This window comes from Dermacentor variabilis, chromosome 3 (assembly GCF_050947875.1).
Source record: "Dermacentor variabilis isolate Ectoservices chromosome 3, ASM5094787v1, whole genome shotgun sequence".
In the NCBI taxonomy this organism is placed as follows: Eukaryota; Metazoa; Arthropoda; class Arachnida; order Ixodida; family Ixodidae; genus Dermacentor; species Dermacentor variabilis.
The window spans coordinates 73,834,026-73,860,968 of record NC_134570.1 but is presented as its reverse complement, the minus strand read 5'-3'; the positions used below and the strand labels follow the sequence as shown (position 1 = coordinate 73,860,968).

Here is a 26,943-nt window from a genome sequence, read left to right as displayed (position 1 = left end):
GTGTTTGGAGAGAAAAAAATAAGCGCAAGAAAACCGGGTGTAAAAATAATAATAGTAATAGTAATAATAGATAAGAACTAAAATAAAGCTATGGTGGGGAGGAAGAACGATCAGTCTAACATGGAAATCGATTGGTTTCAATTAGCTAATTTTGGATTGCCAAGCAAACATTCTTGTGACTGAACCCAATAATGGAGGCTCCAAAAGATAGGATAACAGGCACTGATAAATTTAGACTAATAGTGCGAAGCGGGATTTGGAGTAGTCGTTTTCTTATAATAGAAAAACGCCTGCGTGTTCTTGTTTATTTGGGCGCTTTCCTTTCTTTGCTTTGTTTCAAGTGCGAACGATTAAAATTCGTAGGTATTTACTTATCGTTGGCATTCCCCCCCTCAGGTATTTACTGAGTATGTGCGTTATACACAGAAATGCCCAAATTATTAATATGGTTTACTTAAAAAAATATTTCTGAATTTGGTTTCATTTTTTTTAGGTTTAGCAAAACTGACTGCTGAATGCGGTTAGGCTTACTTGATCTAAGGTCGGCTTTTCTCGCAGTTTAATTCATCTTTTTATTATCGTAATATGCCATCGATTCGTGGCCTATCTGCCAGCCTGGTATCGTGCAATTTTTTGAAGGAAATTGTGATCATCATCAAGGAAACGATGCCCTCCACGTGGGGGTTTGCCGGTTGACCACGAGGGAGAAGAAGATTGGGCAGTCTCGCGCGTGCCACCACGACGTTGCAGGACCGCGTCAGAAACGACGGCGACCTCCCTCTATCGTAGCCGGACTTAGTGCCGCCCCACGGATCTCGGCCAGCATCGCACAGGCGGCCACCCCTTGTTCAACAACCGAGCACAGGCAAAAGAGACATGGCCACGGCTGCTCATCCGCCGGCCGACAGGCCAAGTACGTTCCATTTCCCGACGAAGCGCGCTCTCCACAGCTAGTAGTATTAATTCCTAACTCAATAGCGAGTGTTTTACTGCAAAAAACCGTATAATTTACTATACACAGGCACAAACGTGCGCAGAAAACACGGACGAAGGTAAACACACACAGAAAATGACACATTGAGCTGTGACACAGCACTACGTGTCGTTGTATATGTGCCGTTACCTTTGTCCGTGTTCTTAGCACTGTTCTCACGTGAATGCGAACAACCGACTAGCCAACGCTTTCAAGTTAATAATTTCTTAGTCGATCACATTATTGCGAAGCTGAGGAGCGCCATAGATACTTTATGAGCGCCATGTAGTTTATACTTGTGTGCTCTAATATTGGACATATCGAGGCACGCCATCACTGAAATAGGTGCGTAGGGTAAGCCATCTAGTGTGCAAAATACACGGGGAACTACGAAGAACTGTGTACGCCGAGAAAAAATGTAACACTGTTTAGGGAAGCTTGAAATAAACCAACGATCACAGCTTTGACGATAGCGTAACCTTCCTGCGCATTCAGTCGTACCTTAAGCATCTCATTAACAGCCGAGAATTACAAGGAAACGGTTTAGTAAAGTACTGCTTACAAAGACGTATATTGGCTTTAAAATTTTGAAAAGTAGTTACGTCAATTTGCATCATGTAGTATGCGGTTATTCCGTGCACATTCTCTCTTGTGTGTGCATACGTATACAGCCTAGCTCTAACACCTGAGTTACACACTCTTTACGTGGCCCAGTGACCTCGAGTGTCTAGATGCTTTAGAAGTTGAATGACAATATCGGCTAGGGGAAAGGACATCCATGATGTAGGATGTTGCGGCCTGTAGCCCCTTACATATTGTCAATCCACCGTCCTGTTCTTCAGTATGGTTCTGGTGATACAGTCTTCGATTAATGGTGATAACTAATTCGAAAGAGGGCTTCCTACTGCCATGTAATCGTAACACTCTTTATAGTATTTCCTGAGCAACGTTCTTGAAATTTTCGTATTGGCCTACTGGCATATTAAAGAGGCACTGAAACACTTTTTCGAGCGCAGTAAGAAAATGTTTCCAAAATATGGACAACATTTTTTAGAAATGTGACGGTAGCGCCAAATATTTACTATAAGCGCCCCTGGAGAAAAAAGAGACAGGAGTGATAGGTAGCATTAACATCGTGCTTCCCCAGCTTTGAGGAACCGATGAGTTGAAGGGAAAGAAGAAAGTAAAGTTAAAGAAAGCGAATTTGCATGGCCCTCCTTTGCGCGCACACACGAACATATGCAAACCCAAAGCAAATGAAGAGATACGATGCAAGCGCCTAGGAAAACGGCAATTTCTGATTTACCCGGCCAATGAGCGGTGAGACGAAACTGTCATCCCTAGAAATGACTAACGAATCGCGAACTTCATGTCGACATAAAAAAGGCACAGTTACGCACACAAAGCCCTACTTTCAAAAGTTTATCCTCGTGACCCTGTTGCTGAGTTAATACCCACAAAGTTATCTTTCAAGCGCATTAGACTGTAGTAATTAAGCAACCAAACTAATTAAGCTTTCCTTGGACTCCCGTGAAAATTGTAAATAGTACCTGCGTTTTTCGTGAATATGCTTTTTTATGTCTGTGTGCAGTTCGTATATTTTTTTTTTGGTTTGGCAGTTAGATGCTGTCTCTGACCTGCGGGCAGAACTGTTTTGGTTGCTGGCGTCCCTGGGCCTGTCATTTATAATTTGCTAGGTGGCGTCGCCCCGCAGGGGACAAGCCTAGTCATAGTTTGTCCTTTGAAGAATGCCTCATTAAGTTCTTCGGCGACGTTGTGAAGGCCGAAATTGAGCAGGCGGGCCATGGAGGTACTCATGGGTAACCCTAAGATCTGCTTCTAGGCTTTTCGGATAATTACGTCGACTTTTTTTGTTTCTGTTTTGGAGAGGACTGTGTAAGGGGGGCCTCGTATGCTATCCGAAATAAAACGCTTTGACGAGTCGTTGTGCCGCACTGTCTGTTGGAGATTCGTCGAATCACATGCGTGGCTCGTTCCGTTGAGTGCTTCAGGTGGTTTACGAGGATAGCGTTGTTGGTATTCGCCTCAGTTGTCAGCCAGAGGATATTGAGGTGTTTGCATTGGGGGATGGTGTAGCCGTCCATTAGAATGTGAATGTCGCAGCATTCCATGGCTGTAACTTCTGATTTCTAGTTCTGATTTTTGGCGGGTCACAAGAAAGGCAACATTGCTGGGCATATTGGATGAGCATTTTAGTTACCTGCTGGCTTGAAGGTCACCCAGACCATCATGAGGGAAGGAGAAAATCCATAGTCAGGGCACTAGAGAAACATTACTCGAAGGCCTCCATAGAGTATGCACTGATGCGGCGCCATACCATTGAGACCGGGGAGCCGTGGCCAAAGTGGCCACTTCAAGGGATAAGTATCTCAGCAGTCCCACAATCAAGACCGATTCCATGTAGAAATAGGATGAACTAACCACAAAAAAAGAGCAATATCCCACTCTGATTGTTCCCCGCCACGAAATGACGCAATAATATCGACAGTCGACCCCATTCCAGCCCAGTTTCTCCAAACTGCAGAAAAACACGTTACGATGACTTCAAAATAACATGTGTCCTCACGCCGTATGATTGAACCTCTTCTTCTCTGGGCAATACTTTTAAGAATATAGGTTCTGCGGTAAAACAGGCAGACTCTACCACATCCTACTGCAGTGTGATCAGAACCCCGACATACCTCCTCCCTCCCCAACCGTTCCAATGTACGCCTGGTAGACCAGACCAGCTCAGTCGACCGAGCAGTCTGCGCCAGGACCCCTAAAGGCCTACCGCACTGGAAAGACAACCCGCAATACATTTGCTTTATTTTATTACCATCTCTCCCTCTCTTCATATATACATATTGCGCTCCTCCTCTAGTGCTACTATTGCAAGTACTCGACGCAGATAACGGTAGTTTCATCTTTATTGTAAAGTGGCGCAGAAGCTGCTGCTTCTGATTCGATGTCTATGTAGGAATGTTGCACTGCTGGACTTCTTCACCCTGCTCATAATTCAGATTAGTTCCACGTCACATGCTTGAAGGGACCATAGAAAACGCTTACCACTTCGTGTTGACATGCAGAGAACTTGTGACGGGATGTGAGTGTTTCCTTAGACATGTTCTTGATATTGCAGACTTGGACAAGAGAAAAGCGTCGGCGAAGATGCTGGTGTCACTTTACCCTAGAGTAAGCAACTTTGATTTTCATCAGTGCTTTTAGTTCCTCACTTTTGTCACCAGTCAAGAGTGAACGGATGAATCCGTGCAGACCATCCTACTCCATCTTAGAGAGCAGCGAATTAAGTTATCTGGGCGAAAATTTGCATAGTCTGCATGATCTCGATCGTGTATGCTTCCTGGGAAGGCTAGATTCGTAACCTAAAAGGGTAGCGGCTTGGGCTTGTTGGCATGTCATAATTTCTGGCGAGAGCGTAGCGCGAAACACATTCAACAAATGGACGGTGAAACAAACAAGGACGAGAGCTTGTTTGTCCCGTCGTCCAGTTAATACATTGCTTCGCGCCACCACTTTCTCCAGTAGACTCATGTTGAACACAGTTCTAACACGTTTAATTCAACATAGCTTTCCAAGTAGCCAGCACTACTAACGGTAATTTTAGCTACACATTGCACGAGGAGCCTCATCCCCTTGTCCCAGCCTTCATAAAGTTAGACCGCAGAAGCAATACTCGCATGCTAACTTTTTGATAGAGTTAGACGAAGAGCCAAGTGGGTGAGCTGCATTTCGCAACTGCATAGAGTGCGTTGATGCAGTCACACTAAAAGCATGATATCGAGCTTTAGTTTGTGCTAGTGCATACAAATGGAGTAACGTTGAAGTGCAATAATGTTGTAGGTATTAGATCTGTATCAATAATCCATCTTGTAACGTAGGCGCAAGCCTACTTTACTAGACAAGATAGAGAGAGGTTTTTCCTGCGGCTTTTCGCTTATCGGTAAAAGCCAGCAATACGCGCACTTGTCACTAGAATATGTATTTGAGGCCACCTGTACTCACGATCAGCGTGCTGTCATCGCCAACGGGTGCCACAATAAACAAACATATCTAAATGCTGTTATGAAAGAACTCACTTCCACCGGTTTCAATCTCACAGTTTAGCGCTGCAAGAAGTGATGCTTAGTGCCATCAGTTCCTCGGCAAGGTGTGAGCACTAAGGCCTTCATAGCATCAAGGTGTAGGGATTTAGGTGCGTGCTTCGGTCAATCAGACGAGCATAACAAGCACTCAGTGCAAGGAAGCAAGCTTGTGCGAAGCCACTCGTATAAACCTTAATACGGGAACACAAAGAGGATAACAACTGGAAGTATAGTTGGGACGAAGGCGCAGTTGGACAAGAAGAATAGAAGCTACGCGGAACAAGCGCGAAAAGCACAAGCAGCATAACCATTAAATGGGGCATTCGCACGCAACTGCTTTTTATTTAAGTACTGTGGCGGGGAGCATGACACTACACAGGCATACAGCCCTTTGCACAGGGAAGGATTGAAAGGACGGCCCAGATTGTCGCTACCCCGGGAAGCGGCACTGGGGGGTTCCCTATAGTCATGTCCTCGTAGTACGGAATAGTCACCCTTAATAGAATGCTACGCGCATCTGCTCGTTTTCAGATCCCAAAGACTGCCTCGGTGCTGCTGGAGTTCTTCATCAAGCGCGAGAGCAAGGTGTCCCTGATGCGCGAGCCACTGTCGCACTTCTGCCAGGAAGAGGTGGTTCTCCATGCGCAAGAGTGCCAACTCAAGCTCACCAAACAGGTCATCACGTACCAGGACGTCCGCGATATGGTCGAGAATTTGGTCGGTCTCCATAACATGGTAACAATCACCTTCCGCGGCTCCGCACCGTCGTGCAGCATAAGCTGTTGTGGCCGTAAACTACAACGCAAACTTTCAATTTTCGTACCATACGCAGTGCATTAAAAGTAAGATTTTAAAGTATCCCGCGTAAATTGGCCGCAGTTGCAAACAGTAAAATAATCCAAGCTCTCTTCTTTGGCAAGGTGGGCGCAATTTGTAATTATGTATACTTTATAACAGTAAATTTTTTGTAAATTGTAAAATTTAGTAAGGTAAAATATATTTGCTGGTAGACGTTTTTGTTGCCGACGTTACACATATATATTACGAAATTGAACGCGATGCTTAGGCATTGTAGACGAAAACGTAATTTAGAAATTCTAAATGCTTTTCACAACGTGGGAACATGCCATTTCCTTAAACGGTGCATCCTGCGTTCTACAGCGCTGTCGGTGTTACGATGCGCTCGTTGGCCGGATGGTATAGCTTATTTAGGGAAAGCATGGGAAAGAGTTTAACTATAGACGAGTCCACGCTCTCTTTATAGAATGTTGCACACTTGTCTTGTATTCATTCTTCCTTAATCTGCGCTTGCCCAATAATACACGTACGGTGATATTACGCAACCCTCTACCCTTACGAAGACCCGGGATTTGTGCACCAAACCCTTGTCCTCCAATGCCTTGATTACACAAGCACTCCCCGCGTCCATCCTCAGCGAATCCGTTATCGCATGCTTGCTCTCCACTTAGGCCTCCTGTAATCAACAGCAGCAGCAGGATTTGTGTGTTGGAGTCTTTCGCGCAGCATTGTCAGAAGGCTTAGTGAGACCAAAGACTACATTAAAATAAAAAACGATCAGAGGCTTGAGTCAAACTTTGAAAACGAGGGGGCCATCATGTATCCAACGTATTTTGCTTTTTTTGTTTGACTGTGGCATGCTGTTTGCTGAGTGATGGCAAACATGTCATTGGCATTCGTTGGTGGACACTAACATCTTTATTCGAGCTGTCGGCGCGTCGTGGTAGGGTGACCAAAAGCACGCCTATCCCACGGTTTAGCACAGTGCTGAATTCGGCCCGCGTACACAAATCTTCCCGGACCGAATTCACGAAGCTTTTCTTTCGTTAGTGCTCCTTGGCATTGTACGGCGTGTTCTGCTAACATGTTCAGCATCACGCTTGGCTGGAATTTGCTTTTATGGACAATTTTATTGCAAGTGTTTGCAAATATCGGCCCACTATGGTTACTTCTAATTCCGATTGGCCATTTCGGCGATGATTAGGCCACAATCAAACGCTGATTCTAATTATGAGTGGCAGAGGCTCAAGTGCCTGCCAATAAGGAAACGGTTTCATATAAAAGGTTTTGCAAATGCGCACCGTGATTTCTTGGTGTTGCAATAGCTAAACTAGTCAGGAGCCGAGCTAAAGCTAAAGCCGAGCTAAAGCTAAAGCTAAAGCCGAGCTAAAGTGCTGTTTCCCATCAGCCCGCCAGCTTCACTAATAACAGAACAAGCTGTGCATCACGATGGCTGGCACCTGCTGTTACGAATAGTTTTATCATAAGGATGTTTCTTTTCCGTTAATGTGGGCCCATTTTATTGCATGCTTGCTCTGCAACGTTTCTTTAGAGAACCTGAGTTTTTTTTACATGCGCAGCTAACTGCTGTGACCGCGTCATTTTTAGCGAATGACGTTGCTAATCTTAGAAGATATACAGAATTCAAGACTAACTACGACTGAGTTATTTTCTTCGTTATAAGGCAATTCATTTTCTATTCTACATCCTGAAAGCTCAATTGATACTAATGACATTAATTAACACTAATGACACTAATAGCTGCCGTGTTATAAACTCTCGGCAACAAATTAGCTTTAGGAATTCTAACGGAACATGACACGCTCGTACACAGGAGGAAAAAGTTAAAAGAAATTTATGCACTGCTTATGATTGCCACGATGTCATAACCACTGTGTTAGTGGCATACGCTGCGGCTGCTAAACTTTAGTTCTAGCAGGCTTGAAGCTGTATGGCTTCAACGAGTATAGTAGCTTCAGATCTACCGGAAACGAAGCTTATACTGCTTTCAGGTCGCGAGTGTCGCCCACTTGTCTCGTAACCTATGTCGTATTGGCATATTGTCTCCTTGGAGAAGAGACTCTGACTCAACGAAATATACGAAAGCTTGGTGCCTTCGACTCCCTATCAAGGCAGAACGAGGAGCAACACTCATGGGTTCCAGAAATATCGAAACGTGTGCTTACCGCAGGCTCAACAGAAATGGGTTTCTCTCGAACACACTTTTCTTCAAATTCAGAATGCAATCTTTAATTTCCGTAATAAAACGTTAAAGAATTGGTGCAAATTATGCACCACTGTGCAATGTCTGTATCAGAAAATTTCGCCTTCGTCAACACATAAAGCGGAAAAAACGTAGTCTGCATATCTGCTATAGACTTGTTTTGAACTCAGGTTCACAGTAAGCGCCCTTAACCTCGACCTCAGTTGCGTGCTGTCCGGCCAGCCAGCGCTGGTCTGCCAATTGGATGAAGGGACATCTGGCGATAAAGACATTGCGAAACAAGACTGGCGGCAAGCATGCACTAAGAAAAAGCTGAGTGCTATCGCGATTATTCTTTCGTTCTTTCCGCCAGTTCCAATGATCACCGACGAAAGGTTACTTCCTCCTACATGTTTTGCAAATTCTGATCTATAGGTTTTGTTTTTTTCTCCGAGGCTTATTTCGGTTCCCCTATGTAGAGGAAAATTACACGAGGCTCCTTAGATGGCATCCTCCATGGAATCTCTTGAGGTGGGAAAGGAGCATACAATCACCCTTCTCTTCGCCTATTGCGTACCAGTCCTGCTACGGGGAGGACTTAAATTAACTTTAGGATACACCTCTAATGTTTCTATTTCTCCTGTCAGTTTATCATGTGCTTTCGTCATACATGGATGGCTAGAGAAATAAATGCCCACGTGCGTGCTTTTCCTTGAGTGGTTTTCAGCGTGATAAAGAAAGCCCTGTAAGGACGCCGATGGGGAAGCCTGGAGGGAGTTATTTTTTATGAATGGCCGCGCAGAATGCCATAACTTGTCTGATCAGCTACAACAGCTAAAATAGTCTACTGAGTGCATACACATCAATTTTTGTACATGCTAAGTTTCCTTCTTGTCACAGCGTATTTTAACTTGCAAATCATCAGTACCTCTATTCACAAAAACCTCTTCAGCTTCAATTTTTCATAAGAGAAAATTTGAGGTATTCCCCAAGCTGAACACGCTATTAGAGAAAGTTGACTGCCAATAATGAATAGCACTTACGAACTAAAATCTTCGTGAATTCATTCGCTGAAATGTTGACCTTTGTAGTTTAGGCGGAGATCAACTTAAGTTCCTTTATTGAAGAGTTCTGTGAGAGAGAATTTCATTTCTTATGCTGTTCTATATTTCCAACCACGGGGACCACAAAGTGAGAAAACGTTACAAATTGTCCTGCAAAGTAATGTTCTAGCATGTAAATGATTATTTATAGGTCCAAACATTTTTCCGTGCGTTTTAAGCCTGATCCACCAATCACACTAGTCCGCGCATTACCGCCTACTTGAAGTTAACTAGCTGCAACTGAGACATGAGATACATTTAGGCTGAAGTAGTGCTCGAAAGAAACTTGAAGCGTAATGCTAAATTTAAGAGTCAACTTCATGTTATATTAAAATCATCCGCGCTAAAACAAACAGCAGCAGTGCAGCGAACATTCATATAGCAGCTGTATTGATCGTTAATTTTTTTGCCTTCTTGACGGCCAGCTGCGGTGAGAGGGCTCAAAAAATGTCACTCGGAAGGGAGACCCATGCTACATATTTTGTGTGCACAGCTACGTCGCGATTCGCAAACAGACTGGGCGGTCATATTTTGTGATGCGTTGTTTACTAATACGTTGAACGAACGTGTCAAGGAAGATCGAATACGTGCCGTCAGTTTCGACCCCGCTTCTCGTGCAGTGTTTAAAGAAAAATCCTGAAGTTGCGAAAGAACTAGGTAACACCGTACGCAAGCTGACTATCATCGTGGGCGAGGTAGCGACATCCTTGGAGAAGATTGCCGAAGTCCCCGTCACGGACTGGATGGCCATTGGCGACGCTATTGTCAACAAGCTTGAACGGGTGGGCATTTGACAGATGTTCAACTCTGAAAGATGAGCGTGTTGTTTCACATTTTTTGTAAAGGTATGCGGAAGATTAGACCGTACACAAATATCCGACCTAGCGATCGGTGATCTCATGCTGCGCATGCCGGTACTCGTCAAATCACTGAAACCAATTCTGTTTGATGAGTAGTTGAAATGCAGACGTAAAATAATTTGTAGTGCCGGTGACGGCCCAGTTTTAGTGGAGTGCCACAGGTGTTCGTTTCGCCAGGGACAGCTTTGGCTTTCGTGACAATGGGTGGCTTCCTCCTTTAATGTCTTGCATTAGTTTTGTTTATAAAGCCAAAGCAAACAAAATTGATGCGAACACAGCAGAGTAATGCTGCAACAACCTGCAGAGATGAAGTTTATATCCGTGATGACATACCAAAGAATATTACACACGCGCCAATAGTTGCACCGATGTCTACTAAAAAGATGCGAATAAATTCTGTATTAACACAGTCACAGAATATGTCGCAGCTGGCGAGCCGGGAAGAAGTTGGAAAAAAGCCTTGTTTCGTAAAGAATTGCTGGCAAAGAAACTGGAGTTTAAATTTTATGTGTAATGGAGTTCGACATATAGTTTGGCGGGGGGTATCATGAACACACAGTGAAAGGAAGCGCTAACCATAAGGCAAATATTAGGAACATTTTGCCTTCTCGACATTGTTCATAATTAAGCGACGAAACATGGGTGAGGAATTAAGTAGGCCTTCGCATATAGCGAAATAACCGCGCATAAACTGAAACATATATTTAATCTATCCGACTCCGCTAGGAAACAGTTGTTGGGGTTAGTAAACATTCAAGATGAGTGCGCGCGGTTAAGTTTCGTTCAGTGTCTATCTAGTTCGCACCACCTCAGTTGACATCGTCGTCTGTTAATGCAGAATGCTCGGCGATAGCGTTAGAAAACTGTTGCGATGAACAAAACAAACGAAAAAACAGACTGCATTGCAGTGCTGTTACCGGGCATTCGGCATCGACGATGGACGATATCGATTTTAGGGGTGCCCACGTGGTAGACACTTAATGACGAGGGACCGTATTTCGCATGCATGATTTTTGTTTTATTTAGATTTATCTCTGGTAGCCGTGAGTGGCCGATAGAGGCGATTACAAAAGCGTGGCAACATGCTATATCCAATGACGATGGACAACAAGAATAAAGAAAAAGGAAAAAAAAATCTTTACATGGTGTGTCCCCACGGTGATAAATTGTAAAAATTCTTTGGATTATACACTTCTAGAATTTCATAGCTCGAGTTCTTTTCTGAAGTGCAAGAAGAATGTTCGTTCAAAATGTGATCACTTATTCCTAAAGAACAGCCATCCGCGTTCATTGTAACAGTACAATGACTATAGCAAAGGTCGACGTCTTTTCTCTGAACGAGCAGCAGAAATTGAAAGCAAACATAGAAATATCACACATGCTAAGCTTTGCCTAGATATTTTGCTGGAACCGCTTAGAATAATGTTAAAGTACCAGCAAAGACAACGACAATATATAAACTGAAAATACCAGACGATGACAGAGCTGTTGCGATGGCGTAAACGATTTGTAACGCTGTGCTTCTGCTAATTGCTTTTCCCCAGAAGCACATATGAATATCGTATAAAACAACATAGCCATCGCTCCATCCAGTGAAGTGCCAACTTAGTGGTTCTTCTCATAGCATTGTACCGTTGTTTACTTCGCAGTTAAATCCGCCTAAACCACTTCCATTCTCCACGTTTATTCCACGGATGCGTGACTTCAAGAACTTGAAGATGCTCGGGGCTGGCGGCTTTGGGTACGTTCGCATGCAGCACAGTCAAGTTTTTATGATTGGCTTAGAGCGACGCACCCCCCTCCACACACACACACACAAAAAAAAAAACATGCACGCACGCAAACACATATGCACGCACACGCACGCACAAAGACGCACGCTCTATTATGAGCGAGAAGAAACGGGGGAGATGAGAGGCTCATTGTTTTCTTAGTAACAACCTTAATAAACAATGAAGCAAAGGAAAGTATGGGGGAAAATTAATTGTGCTTGACCAATACATTCTTCATACTTTAATCATTATTTGTAGAACATACGCTATATTTGTAAATGTAGTGGAAGTAGCAGTAGTAAAGTAGTAGCAGTAAAATACTAATGAAGCAGAATAAGTAGTAGTAAAAGTAGGCTGCAACCACTGAAACTAATCCTGCGCGTAGATAGTACAAGAAACTTAGCTCATGCACATATGCCACACAATGTTGTGAGAAATTGGTACTATTTGTGGTGGCATGACTTTCTTCGAATCTAACATATAATGTCTTTGCTTTTTACGTTGTGGCTCTAGCAAGAGCTTTCACAATTTGGAGCCGGCATTGCTCCTGAGCCGAATTTGCACTCCACAGGGCTGTGTATTTGGCGAACTACCGCCCTGCCAACTACGTGACGACGGTGAAGCTGGTTAACATGGACCGGTTCAGCCGGCACAAGCAGGCCGCCATGGACAAGGTTGTCGCGTCCGTCATCAGGAACCCATTTCTCGTCAAGTACTATTGCTGCTTCTGTGTCAAGGTGAATTCAGACGACTTCACGACTTGTCAGTATATCGCTGGGAACCAAATAGAAGAAAAGTATATCCACCCCATTAACTATTTTGCGATAAATCAGTGAGAGATTATTCGCACATACAAGAAGACATCACAGGTCAGCTTATTAATGGAATATCGGTGGTCATATGCAAGTCCTTTCTTTAAAGCATGCAAGTGTAAAACACATGGACACGTACATGAAGTCAAGTCTGTAGTGGACTTGTATCATGTGTACCTATATAAGAAATAATCTTCAACTGCTCTTCTCATCTAAGCAGCCCTTGTTCCGCGTCGTGTGCATATGCAATCCTGTAGTTCACCATGAACGCTACCTCTGTCGTGTATAGCATTCTAATGCACCTCGGCGGCCACATCGGTCATAGTTTGTCCACATAATTTTCACTTTTCTTGCGTCATGTCCACTTGCTCATGATCTCCTCCACGCTGTGTGGCTTGTCTTCGTCACCCCTGCGCCAGTTTGGCTGCAGGCAGCGTTTGTGCTGTTCGTTTCATTCGTTGTGGAACATAGCCTCAGCGTACTTCCATTTACGAGTTAACTTCTCATTGGGAGCCTCACCCAAGCTTTCGTAGCTTATAACAGTGACTGGCTTATCAGACGAGATCTCTTAGCGAAAAACATCAGCTAGTACACAATGATGTCACTACTGCCATCGTCATCGTGAAAATCGCCGTATGCATGTGCGTGCACTCAACAAGGATAGTAGACCGCACTGTAGCTCGTGCTGCTGCGACAGCGCCCATTAACGCTTTCCTTGTGGTTTCCGTCTTGTTCCTGGTGCTGCGTCCACAGGCACTGTTCACTGAGTAACTAATCACGAGCGAACATTGCTCCAAAAGGGAACAATTTCTGATCACGTTGTAAGTCCAAAATCTCGTGTTGGGATTTCTGTATAAAACTTTGGTAGCTCAGCATTTTTCTTTTACTTGCGTGAGCTGCAGGGCGTGATCCCGACGTTACAGATTTTGTGTACACATGTGAATCTCGGAGAGCTCTTATTTTCTCAAGTTTAATTTGAGTAGGACGGTACATTGACACTCTGGCGTATCTTTGGAAACTATGAGACAATATTAGGTAATTCTTGGCCCATTTAATGTTGGTTGATATATGCAGTACCTTAATGAACCGTGTCAGGGCTTCTTTTACAGTCGAACGCAAGAAATGTCTAAGAACTCAAAGCGCACAATCAGACGATGACGGTGAAGTAAGACGGCATACACACGAGTGCTAACTTGTAACAACTTATTGAGAATGGCAAAGCTGAACGTAAAGTCATGTCGTGGCCGTACATCACGTGGCCGTACATTTCCTCGTCATCATCTGGTTGTGAGCTTTAAGCGTTTAGCCATGCCTTAAGTTACCAACACGCCTAAACAACCGCATTACTGAGCAAGAAAATTATTACATATTTGAAAACTGATAACATTACTTCAGAATATAACAGCGTACACCTAGCCGGATCTTTGTATACCCCGAAATGTATCAATCATCAAAAGAAGTAACTTTCGCTTTCTAGGCGAACTTTCTTCTATAGACATTGTACTGCAATCTAATTGTTTGCCTTCCCAGGTAGCTCTGAAAAGAAATGTTAATTTCTTTCTAAAACAATGTTTTATTTTGTCTCGCAAGGAGGTTCTGAACTAATTTGAACAGCGTCAATAGAGAGGGACTTGTGTAGTGGTGCAAGAAAGTTTGTCGCGAAAAGGAAAACTGCAAGAACAATATGGTGATAGTAATAGAAAACAGCAATGTCCCTAGTTATGGTCTGCAATGGTCACTGAGTTCAATTTGCGAGTGCAAATCATCATTACGACTGTGGCACACATTATTCTGAATAAAACTCGTGCTTGCATCATGACAGGAGGCGTACGTAACCATCATGGAGTACATCGCTGGCCTAGATCTGATGCGCGTGGTGACTAAGGAGGATTACTTGGAGATCGAAGCGGTGCGCATCATCATGGCGCAACTGATACTTGCGCTGGAGCATATGCATTTGCGCGGATTTCTCCACCGGGATGTCAAGGTGTCCAAGTGAGTGGCTGCTCGTTCTTGCAGGCGCACTACCAGCGAATGTAGCACACCACCAACGCTGGAGCTCAGCACGAGTCGATGGGCACCGTAAGCTCCGCTCCACCTGATCGTAGACATTCTGGATGCTTATATCTGTACAAATACGCTGTCCTTTCCTTGTGGTACAAACGTGCAAAGTCAACAAATAAACAAATGTGGAGCCCGTGAACCCACGTTGAAGTGGCAATTAGTACCAATACTTGAAAACATTCCTACTGATGCGATTGTGCAGCACATTTTTACGGCTCTACGCGCGCAATCTTTCATGATACGGGCGCGACTGCTGCTTTAATAAGAGGCATGCTGAAAACATTACAGTGTCGTTACTGTCAGCTATTGAGATCTTCATGTTCTCCTTGCTGTGTTGCTATTCGCGACGAACTTGGTTTTAAGACTACATAACCGAGATTGATGAATTCATACAATAAACTTCTTTTCCAGCATGCTAATTTTGCCGGGCGGGCGAGTGAAAGTAATCGACTTCGACACAGTTAAGGTCTGCAATGGTCACTGTGAGTTCATTTTGTTTTCTTTATACGTACATAAACGATTTAAAAAAATGTCAGCGTTCTCGCATTAGCTGGCCATTTTACTGGCAATAAAGATACCAGCAAAGTGCACATTCAGGGTACCAAGTATTTGCGTTCATAAGTAAGTAGGCCATGATATCTTAACCAGTGTCCCGACCATAACCTTTCGAACAAGCTCACACGTCCTCTTGCTACACTTGAACGAGTGCTTTGGAATAACATGATGGTTTCTTATCATTAGATGATAGTCCGTCAATATCGGCAGGAAGAAACTTCTCTTTCACTCATAGTCACGATTTTATGACTTTACGACTTTATGATCTGCAGATATTACTCTCAAGTCTGACGAGCTTGACCTACTGACATTGCTGACTTACTCCTCAAGACCTCATGTTCTACTGATGGCCTACGTATGATGCATCATGTAACTAGACAAGTCTGTACCACAATGGTTATTACACAGCAGTGTCAGTAGTCGACAAGCACAGAACAACACAACGACTGCATCAGACTTTCGCTAACTTTGTGTGTGTGTCCGTCACATTAAAATCGTTCGGATGAAATACACTGTGCCGTGGTATTATAATCGGCTGACCTCCGCCTTTGATTACACGGCCTCGGTGATTTGCCAACCGAGTGTTCTGCGTTCTGCCATCGCATTAAAATAAGACAGCCAGAATGGGCTATTTCTGATAGGGCTGAATACGCGAAGAAAACTACTACTCACCTGGGGCGCTATAACGTGAAGCTATTCAAAACTTTTCCACTTCTGCAATCAGCGCTCCGCGATGGGTCAAACTTTTTTTGAAACTCCCCACTTACCCAGTATGTCACGCGACATCATGAAAACCGCGATAGCTCCCCATCTGATCTGATGTGTGCACACTGATTATGCATGATTGGACCGAACAAAAAAAAATTTTATTTTTTATTCGACACCTTCTCGCCATTAGACCTCCGCTATCGGTCAAACGTTTGAGGGCTGCACCCACTTCACCTGCCTGCCACACGACGTCACAAAACCGCAAAAACTCACTGCGTCTAAGGGACGTGTGCGCGTTAAAGATGCATTATTATGCCGAACAAAACTGAATAGCCGCAGGCGGCCCCGTTCCAAAAGGCATAAAAGATGGCTGCCGCCGATCACTCAGGCACTGGCTACTGGTACCTACCGGAGAGCATGGGTTTTCTGCGTGGCCGTATAATGTTTTCGAGCACTTTCGGAACGTTTACGACCTCGCTTTGCCAACGCTTCCTTGCTGAGGATTCGTTTTAGTGGCATTATTCTCCTTCCGTTGCACGCCGCCGCGATTTTCGACCAGCCAGCGCAAGCTAAGCAAGGGAAAACGGACCAATCACAGACGCCGGCACCACCGTCGTCGCCCGGTTATCGATTTTCAATGCACTGGCTCGGCCACATCGAATCCCTGTCCACTGGAGCGTGTTCCTCGCCTCTTGTCAGCCGCTTAGATAAGACAGCCGCTCAGTGTAGGCAATGTTATTCTTTTTTAAAGCAAACCAAAGTGACCGCCTATAAATGAGGAGAGAGTTTGGTTGGTCTGTTCAGACAACCCTGTGGATCACCGCCCCATGCTTGCGTTGGCGGTTACGCAAGTTTGACGTCCGGAGATTGGAATAAAAAAAAGAACATTGGAATAGTTTTACCTTAGGGGGCCCCTGGTCTCGTAAAGCAAATACCTGTTCTGCATTAAGTTTATAACACGCTATATATATATATATATATATATATATATATATATATATATATATATATATATATATATATAAGCAACGAGCAGTAGGCACTGCTTAGAGAAAGACGACGACAACGTGTGGTTGGAAGCCTTGTGCCTGTGTTGCCGAAGCTCTATGTTTTCTCGCTGCGGTGCTCTGCTATCTGAGCGCTTTAGCAATCGAACTATAACACCTCTTGACAATATATATATTTATATATTTATGAAATGGTTGGAAGGAATTTCGTTCCCGCCTATCGTTTTCCTCTTAGTGTAACTGATGGAAGCGCAGCCCCTTTACTCGTGGTGTCATGCCTGAGTAGACGAAGGAATCCGCATGGACTTTTCCCGTGACGTTCATCGGGGACCGTAGGGCTTTTTTTATACTTTGTAGTGCTATATGAAAGTCTCAACTGTCCTTTGTTACATTTACCTTCCCAGACTATTGGTAGTTTGTGATATTTAATGTGGTTCGATTACTGTCGTGGTCACGAAAACTTCTTCTAGATGCCTCTTGTGCGTCATGTATTTCGCGATGACCGCGTGGTCCTCGCGAAAGCTCCTGCGTTTTCTCCGAGTCTCTCACATTTGTACCACAGCTCAAACTGTGACATATAAGTATAGCCCCTGGTCAGCACATTACAAGATCGAGCATTGCAAAAAAAAAAGGGGGGTTCTACAAAATTTGCCTAAATCGCGCTTTGGGTTTCGAAGGACCCATAAAATACAAATTGCACGAGCGTTGCCGTAACCCGCCCTTCATCAGATGAAGCCATGTGAGAGGGAACTAAACTTACAGCTTCCTTCTTAGTAGCGGAGTATCGTAGCCACTTGGCGACCGCGGCGGGTCCGGAGCGTTGCGGTTTGTCTGAGATGGTAATACATAAATCGCTATTAGTTGGGTACAAAAAGTAAGGTGACAGCAGAGAGGAAGAAACACGAATCGCCAACATGTCTATCCGTTTTCACCATATATTTGGAGCGTCGGCTGCACACAACCGTAAAGGGGACCGGCTGAAATCCAGCCAAAGTGCATGTTGCTTATGTTTTCTTTATTTTTCAATTTAGCAGACTAAGCGAGACATTGGAACCAGATGCTAAGAAAGCTATATAGATCAGTAAAAAGGTCATTTATATTACGAGCCTTATCTCTGTAAAACTTCTAAGAAGTTTCGAATACTCTTGGCTCTTTTAATTATAACCAAAAACAGTGGAGTGCAGGTTCTGAGTTCCCTAAATTTTCGGCACCGAGCAGCAGTGAAATAGCAAAGTCTTACGTGTTTGCCACTAGCTTCTGCCGACGCACTGATGCAGCTTATTCATTTGGGCATGCTTAGTCAGTTCCGATATTTACTTGAGACGCACTATCCCATGGTGCACATAACGGGTTCCTCTGTAATCATGAATGCATGCGCGACCCTGCAGTCGCCAAGCGTCTCCTGAGGGGCTACTTTCGGAGAACTCCCTTCGAATTCCACGACGGCGAGTCGGCCGGCACCATACCGTACATGGCTCCGGAAATTCTCAAAAGGAGACCATACGGTACGTCCTATACTTTGCTGTGAACAGAAAATGAGAACGTTTCGAAATGAATAATTGCTCTCACTGCTTGTCGGCCACAAACCACATTACGTGGGGTTACAAACCACATTCCTTCGTGGGGTTAGCGAAGTACGATTACGGGGCTGCGCCCTTCAAGTATACGCGCCTCCTCGCACGCAAGTCATGCGGGTTTGGCGGGAAGGCTTAGCTGAGACTCTTGGCACAATACGCGCAGCCAGTGGTCCTTCATTGTGCGCAGGTCGTGCCGCCGACTGGTGGTCGGCGGGGATCGTCATGTACAAGCTGATGACGGGTCGGGTGCCTTTCCGAGGGAAGTCCAAGCAGCTGCTTCGCGAACGCATCATCACGTCGCCGCTGAAGTGGCCGCGGGCCGACGAGCATCCGCACTCGGCGACCACACCGGCCAAGGACATGACGTACCGAATGCTCAAGAAGAACCCCGTGGAACGGCTCGGCTCGCGCAACTACAGCGACTTGAAGACCCACCCGTTCTTCGACCAGTTCAACTGGCAGGTGCTTTACAACAAGACCGACTTGTGCGAGATACCGAGCATCGCCGAAATCATGAACAGCGACGCCGCGAAAGACAGCAAGACTGTGGACCCGGACGACAAGCGCAAGCACCAGCAGATCGACGAAATGACCGACGTGAGCGCCGACAGCCAGAAACCGTTGCTCTGCTACGCTTCGCCTAGTTTCAAGAAACTCATGCTCAAGGTACGTACACATTCCTCAGAACTCGCGAGGAAGCGATGGTGAGGGGCGTTCCGTCTTGAGAACAATGTTACCAGTATACATACGCTCACGCATAAATGAAAGAAAGAAACTCGTCTTAGTGTATGTTCTATAGTAGAAAGGCAAGCAGCTCTTATGCTGTTGGCTTCGGGGACTCCGGCACAAGTCAAGGAATAGGTTTTTACATACCACGTTTTCTAAAACGCGGAAGGTTCTCTAAGGAAGCCATTCGCAAGAGGTGTCGCACCGTCGGTGACGATGACCGTAGTGTGAAAGCGCCAACAAAATAGGCACACTCCGGTGAACCGAGAAGTGACAGCGGATTTCAATCCTCCCAGGTAAAGGCGAGCAAGACGGCCATCAAGTTATCCGAATCCTTCATGGAGTCCAGCGGGCAGAGCTCTTCAGCCATCGACTACAAAGGGAACTCTCCGGTGTCCATGAGCAGAACCGCACCGCTGAGCAGTAAGTGCGCGCAGGAAACACTGTTTTAGCCCGCTCCGGTATCGTTACTACTCGTTCGCTCATATAGGAGCACACTCATCCTGAATGACAGTTTTACGATTGAATACCGCAAAAATATGCCGCTATTGTCTCGGGGCCATTGATGAAAATATTGAAGGCATAACTGCTAGAGGCCAACTAATAAACAACTCCAATTTTATTACCTAATAGACGCTGGTGCTACGCTCCATACATTCCCTAGATAGGCGACGTGTAAAGTACACAGACTACTACTGTCATGGCGAGATGTGTCAGCCCTTTCCGCGTTACGAATGGAGCCTTGTCACATCACTGTGCATGGCGACGTTATCGAACAAGCGTTCGTTCTTTGCAGGCGTGGACGGTAAAGACAGCGTGGCCATCGAGAAGGTGGATCTCATGCTTTACCGAAAGAAGAAGTACATGAAGTTCTGGGGCTTCGGCTTCTCGCTGCGGCGTGTCGAGGGAGAGGAAGCGAGCTATACCTACGTGGACGTGAGTCTCAGTCTGCCCGATAGGACGCATTTCACTCTGGCGCGGCTGCTCTTTCATATACGGATAGCACGGAGCGCACAGGCTGAGGCGTTCCGCATTTGAACGTGTGCGCTGTGTTTTGCCTTCGTCAAAACAAAGATCGACCGGACACTACTCAGTGCGTGATGCGAAAATGTCAGGACTGATCTGCAATGTCGTTGTTGGTAATTTAGAGGGTGGTGCAGTAGCCTTGCATCAAACTCACGGACCGATGCGAAACACCAGATTAGTCCACTGCTTCGAAAGAACGAAGCCCGCATGTCGATTAAAAAAAAAAGCCATTGGCCACGGCATATAGCGTAGACGCCGCCGTCATCGGGAAGATCGAAATCCACTAGCGTTCTAAATGGTAGATAGCACACAAGCGAGCACTGAACACGGATGCCCACGCACTAGTCTTCTTTCGATAGTCATGTGGGGTTGCATCTTTTGTAACAGCAGTGAGAGCGATCTATTCCAGACGCGCAAGAGCCCATTTAGTAATCGGTATTCTTTTTTTTTAAGTCTCTCAACAGCTTTACTCAGGGCTCGGAAAAAGAACCACGATAACATAACGCCATGGAACGGGCTTTATTAGGTGTTCCTGAGCCCGATGTACAGTTTTCGAAGTTACATTATGCCCTAAAGGAATATTTAAAACTGTGCACAATTGAACCTATTAGGAATTGAACCTAACCAATCAGTGAACTGAATACAATTCAAAAAACAGCTTGAGTAAATTAAAACGACTACGAACAATGTGCCATTGGTGTGCTACTCTGTTCTTAATGTTTGGTATTAAGCTACGCGCCACCCGCAGCGTATTTTACTTACGCGTCAACGTGTACGTACGAGCGAAAAGCGTTGCACCTTTAAAGTCCTTGGCGGTGAAGACGCCTTCTGTGCGCCGACTCAAATTTTTGAAAAAAAAAACAAAAACAAGGTAAGCACTCGATATGGCACGTGATTTTAAGAAGGCTATTCACCTGTCTGCCTAGCCGTAGAGCCGATCTTAAACATGAGCGCACCGTGAAAAATCCGACCATACACAGTAGCAGCTTTCCGGGCTAACGACCCAAATGAACAGCCGAGGTACCACAGCGACTCCGCAAAAACGTACTTCCGGCTAGTGTAGCTGTGCCACGATTTGGGGGCGGAAAGGCTTACGGGTGCCGCTTTCTCTGCACCGGTGTACAGACGGTGACCAAGGGCTCGCCGGCTGACATGTCCAAGGTGCTGCCGCTGGACTTCATTCTGAACGTGAACGGAATCGCGGTAGTGGACGCGCCGTTGCCCCGGGTCAAGAAGATCATCAGCGCTGCCGGCGACCAGATGGTGCTGTCGGTGATGTCTTCGAGCCCGTACCGGATGCTGACGAGCCGTCGAGACATGCTGGGCGTCATTCGTGGCATGCCCCTTGAATCGGCCGTTGTTAAGGCCGCTGCGCTCAGCTGCTTCGGCGGCAAGCCGTACGGCATAGGCATCCTCGACGTCGACGTCGCAGACGACAAGCTGAAGCAGTCGGCTAAGTGCTTCGTGCTACTGGTGAGCTTCGAAGACTGCGTCCCGCATCGTGGAGTAGTTTTGGAGCATTGCGTGGCGAGCTTAGTGAGCAGGCGTCGAAGTAACGTTGTGCTGTATTGATCGAACTGTTCCGATACGATAGCGTTCGAATGTACAACTACTAATAGATTTAGTTTTATGATAACATAAGAGGGGGAATAAGGGAAATAGCGTTACTATACCAAAGATGCGAAAAATGTGAAACTGTGAAAGCCGAATTTTAGTACACTGTGAAAGCGTTTTTTTTTACGTCCGGGAAACTCTATTCATTCATGCTCTGAATAACGCATACATGGTGTACTTACAGAAATGATTTTATCTATTTGCAAAGCATTGCATCTGCGCGCGAAAGCTGCGACAAGTAGCATAGTAACAGCAAGAAGTACGCTGTATATATAATTTCCACGCCTGCCCGGTCGATGGCGAACTCAGTACTGAGACAGCCGTCATGCATATCTCTCGACTTCACCAATAGATGACACTGCCGTTCCAGAAGTTTCTCTTTTTAGGCCTCGAAGCATTCGGAATGAGGAGCAATCTCGACAACTCCGCAAAGTTATCAATGAAGCGCCCTTAGACTAAGCAAAAACCGTTTCACGTTGTCATTTGCTATGAACGAAGTGATACGGACCAAGTGCTACGAGCAGCAACGCTAAATTCAGTTCGAAGCTAGCAGCCGTGATCACCGCCATGTTGTCATACTTACGTAAACCACATGAAGCCATTAACATTAAATCCGAAAAATAGCGTGTGCGCTAAATATTATGGGTCGTGTAGAGTACAGCGCATGCGCATTCTGAGCACGCTATTATGCTAAATACGGTATACTAAGACAAATTGATCGGTAAGGCACATGGTCATAAAGATAAGGGTACATGATTGGCGAAAGGGTTTGTCGATGTGTGAGCTCTCCTGCAACAGCTCTTTAGAAAAAGCAAGTCGACAAGAAAGCAATTCAGAGTACGCTTGCACTAAGTATGCTATCAGATTTAACGGCGAAGTCTCACACGGTAAGATTTTTTCCACTTTCCTACTTTCTTTGCGTGACCTACGAATCTCATCGCGTGTATATTTTGCATGATGTTCCTTACATTGTGTTCTTGTTTTCGGAGTAAATGAGCGCGCGCTTCAGAAGCGCACGCTTCTGAAGCGAAATTTCATTCACTGCTTGTCAAACAATGTCTCCAAGCTGTTTGATTATGCCTTTTCCTTTTAGCCATCCTCCTCAGAACTAGCGTATAACAACACTGGCAAACAAAAGAACCAGAGCGAGCCCCCAACACTGGGCTTAAATACTGAGCGCATATTTGAAGAGGTGGCGCACGTTTACACCGTAATCGCTGTCCCTTCACAGTCGTACGGGCACGCACGAAGGGGCGCGTTCAACAACAGTTATACATACGTAACCTCCAAACCGCTTCCAGAGTGTGCAGTACGGGCCGCTACAAAGTTATAGGTGCAGAAGCATTATATGTCTTATAAGGCAGAAAATCCAACGCGATAAAGCGATGGTAACAAGAATCATTATCATCAGTGACGTCATCATCGTTTTGTAAGGCTCAGTAGTAATACAGAAGGTTGTAAATGGTATGCGTCTTGTATGGCCTCAGCAGTAATGCAGGAGGTAGAAAATAAGAACGTTAATTAGTAGTAGTTACAAGTAATTAAAGTTAATATAGGTGAACTAGAGTGAATTAAAACGAATAATAGTTCGAAAAATTTATGTAAAGGTAAGGTAAAGTGAATAAAGGTGAATTAAATTTAATGAAGGTGAATTAAAATGGATTAAGGTGCAACAAGTTTGGCACAAGTGAGATCGAGGTGAATTAAGGTGAAATAAAGTAGATTAAGTTGCATCAAAGCGCAATAAGGTGGATTAAGCTTGGTACAAAATACAGCAAAGTGGTTTAGGACAGATTAAGGTGCATTAAAGTGTAGTAAAGTGGAATAGATGGATTAAAGTGCATTGAGGTGGATTAAAGAGGATTCAGGTGGAATCAGGTTGGTACAAATTAGAGCAAGGTGGATTCAGGGGCATTAAGGTATAGTTGTAAACGACACGTGACAGTGTATATGACGTCATGTATCATGAACATACCTTGCTAATTAGAAAATTCATAATGTTTTCGCATTCAACTCAAGCAAGGATGCTTAAGTGACTTTTCAACCTCTCTCGAAACCGTACGAAACGCGGTTTTCGAGGAAGTGCGCCTCAGATCACTTGCGTCCCGTCGTTGCGACTTATTCGTACGAGAATCCGCGCGAAGCCACGCGGCTGCAGCTTCACTTCATCGGCGTGTCGTCGTCCAGTACGTAACGCATTGCCAGCCTCAAGCTTGTAAGCTAAAATATGGAGAAGAAACTATTTAACGGTCTATCATGCTTCACATCAACTCGCAACACTAGGTTCACTGGCCATGAAGATTTGCTGCTGAGCACGAGGTTGTGGGTTTGATCAACACCATCTAGATAGCACGATGCCTGTTCCATCCCTCATGCTATTGGCCCAGAATTTTCATTGCCAAGGCTGGCGTGACGAAAGCAGTGACGTCAAAATCGCTGTCACCTGCTCAGGAACAGCCGCAGTAGATTCTACCGCAATCGGGTCACGAGCATGATATCAAGGATCAGAGTGAACAGACCTTATGCTATCTATTATAGGCGGTGTTGGTTCGATGCCCTGCCGCAGTGACCGCATTTCGGGCGCGTCGGAATGCTGACACGACCGTGCGCTAAGAATTGCGTGCAGGTTCCAGAATCTCTAGTATCGTCTCAAATTATGTAGAGCAACTCACTGCGATGTCTGTTACGACCTTCGCATTTGATCTCGCACTTTAAACGTCACCAAGCATTCAACTTCGTGTTCGTGGCCTAGAACACTCCTGAAACATTGCATTTTCGCAGACGTTTGCAGGTGTCTCAACAACGCTTCTATACTTTTTGAACATAAATATTTGTCTTATTCGCTTGCAGTACGCAGACGTGGTCAGCTCGAACAACAAGAAGGTCTTCCCGGGTGATGTGCTCTTCCAGATCGACGGCGCATCGGTGGAGGGCATGTCGCGGCTGCAGGTTGACCAACTCCTGGGTGCTGGCAAGCCTGAAGTCACGCTGTCGGTGGCTCCCCTGTCGCCATTGCGCAAAAGGCGGTTCCTGATCTCCAAGTTGCACGAGACAGGCCTGACCGACATTAACGTTCCATCGAAGTCTACTGCTGCTGATATAGACTGATTACTCTAGTATTGCCCCTGTCTTCCGACAACTGAGTTCTCGCATGTGTATCACGACTGCGTTATTCTGCTTGGTGGAAAGCGCTTAAGTTATGAACACTTGTTTTACACCATTGAAAAGATTTGGGACGCAAGCTTACAACCATAGCGCTGTTGCTACTTTGGCGACATTTCGCCAGTGGTTATATAAGGTATGTCTAGAATATGTTTTGTAATTACGTTGGATTTGAGCGGAACGCGTTTTTAATGGACCGTATTAGGGTGGTTGGCGAAACCGCGAATTTATCGCCTGCTTATCGTGCTGCAATTTTGCATGCCGGAATCCTGCGTGTGGTTCCCGTCAACAAGAAAGGCTAAGTATGTGTGTGAACTCGGAACCGGCTTCACGCAAGAGTGCAACTCTGTGTGATCAAATGCTTGATGGAGATGACTGTGTGACAAAGACGAAATTTTGAAACCTGATAGTACCAGTGAGAGTCCTGTGGATTGCGATTTTCGTCTTCGCTATTTTGTTATGTATGCTGTCGAGCGAGATAGAAACAAATGTTGCTATTAGCGCGCACCCCAGAGACATTGGCGTCACCTTTAGCTAGAGAATATTGTAGAAAACACATCCTTCCTGGGGGCCTCTTGGAAGGCCAGTCCCGAAGGTAGTGCAATCTACAAGATCTCGAATAATCTATAAGGGGTTCGTGCGTACACGTCATGGCTCATGTGCCTTTGGGGTTAGTGGGTCGTTACTGGGTGTGGGCTACTGGAGTAATGACTAGGATGATGGTGATTGTGACGATGACGATGACAATCATGTCGATGATTGCGATAATAACGATGGTAATTTTGAAGGAAATTCAACCGACAGTTGACGCCGATGAAATGACTGCGCTCCAGCTCGGTTCTTGCAGTAAATTATGCGGTCCACGCGATCCAGTCTCGCGCCACAGTAGATCTCGTGGACATTGTCTTTCGTGGACTTGACGTTGAATTGCCTTCTAGTTTTTTTTTATTAGTCGGTTTACTCGCTGATGAGTGTATTCTTTGAAAGATGAATGAATATACTGCACACGCATAGTGCACTTCTGCACGTTGCATGCTGCAATGGTCTGGCGCATCTTATTGCTTAGCAGATCATTTTACTTAGTTGCAAAAGCAGCTCTCGCATTTGGCAATTTGATAAGCTGATGGCGGTGTGATCAGTTTTGTAATCAACGTGCAAGTGCAGCAAGTGTGCCCGTTTTACGAAATGGAAAATTTAAACATGCTATGGCTTAAGAAATAGGCGAATTACGCATAATCTTAAATTCAAGCCACATAAGCATGACACATTCAATCATGAAGTTCACGCACATACTAAAACCAGGGTACACAGGAAGCGCGCAGGAAGCCGCATGAAGTCGGGCATAGATCCAAGATCATCGTGCCAAGTAAAACGCACAGAGCAAGCTTAGAACACCTGAATAATACTCAATATTTAGGGAGAATTATCGCTCGCTTCTAGACACCCCTGGAGACCCACTGGAGCTTGGGTGTAGCCATGGTGGTAGAATAGGAGAGGTGGCTAAATTAGCGCCCCAGGCGCGTCACCGCACCTCTCGAGTTTCTTCAGCAGTCGCCAGGTGCCGAAAGGGGGTTATAGGCTCAAAGACGTGCATCGCAAGCTTTCGCTCTGCTGTAAAATGTCGTTTGTTATCGGACTTTTTCTGGCTTTAAAACGCCGTTTATGAATTTAATAATTTATAGAGGCTGCCTGCTGGCCTTGCCCTCAAAAGCAAGTGTATCAAGCTCTATGTAGCTTGATACACCTATAATATGATACACATTCCTAATCGGCGCGGGTAATCGCGACAAGACTAACACAGAGCGCCGATCGCAAGGGATGCGCGTGTATTTTTCTGGAAGCGTGAAAATTCTTATCCGCGAGTGTACAGCGTAAAA

At 45.2% G+C, this 26,943-nt stretch overlaps 1 protein-coding gene across 5 annotated transcripts; it reads left to right on the top strand.

The window, feature by feature from the left end:
• The first annotated feature begins 705 nt into the window (after window positions 1-705).
• LOC142575871 (uncharacterized) lies at window positions 706-26,943 on the top strand. Of its 5 annotated transcripts, XM_075685600.1 has the most exons (14): window positions 706-913; window positions 4,116-4,168; window positions 5,611-5,814; window positions 9,804-9,965; window positions 11,693-11,784; window positions 12,387-12,552; window positions 14,450-14,622; window positions 15,103-15,173; window positions 18,350-18,466; window positions 18,726-19,204; window positions 19,561-19,687; window positions 20,061-20,200; window positions 21,416-21,763; window positions 24,755-26,943. In XM_075685600.1, the coding sequence occupies exons 1-14, from the start codon at window positions 877-879 to the stop codon at window positions 25,010-25,012; spliced, it is 2,427 nt and encodes an 808-aa protein (XP_075541715.1). In that variant the 5' UTR covers window positions 706-876; the 3' UTR covers window positions 25,013-26,943. The 5 variants fall into 5 exon arrangements, with proteins under 5 accessions (XP_075541715.1, XP_075541717.1, XP_075541716.1 ...); XM_075685602.1 differs by lacking the exon at window positions 9,804-9,965; XM_075685601.1 differs by lacking the exon at window positions 18,350-18,466.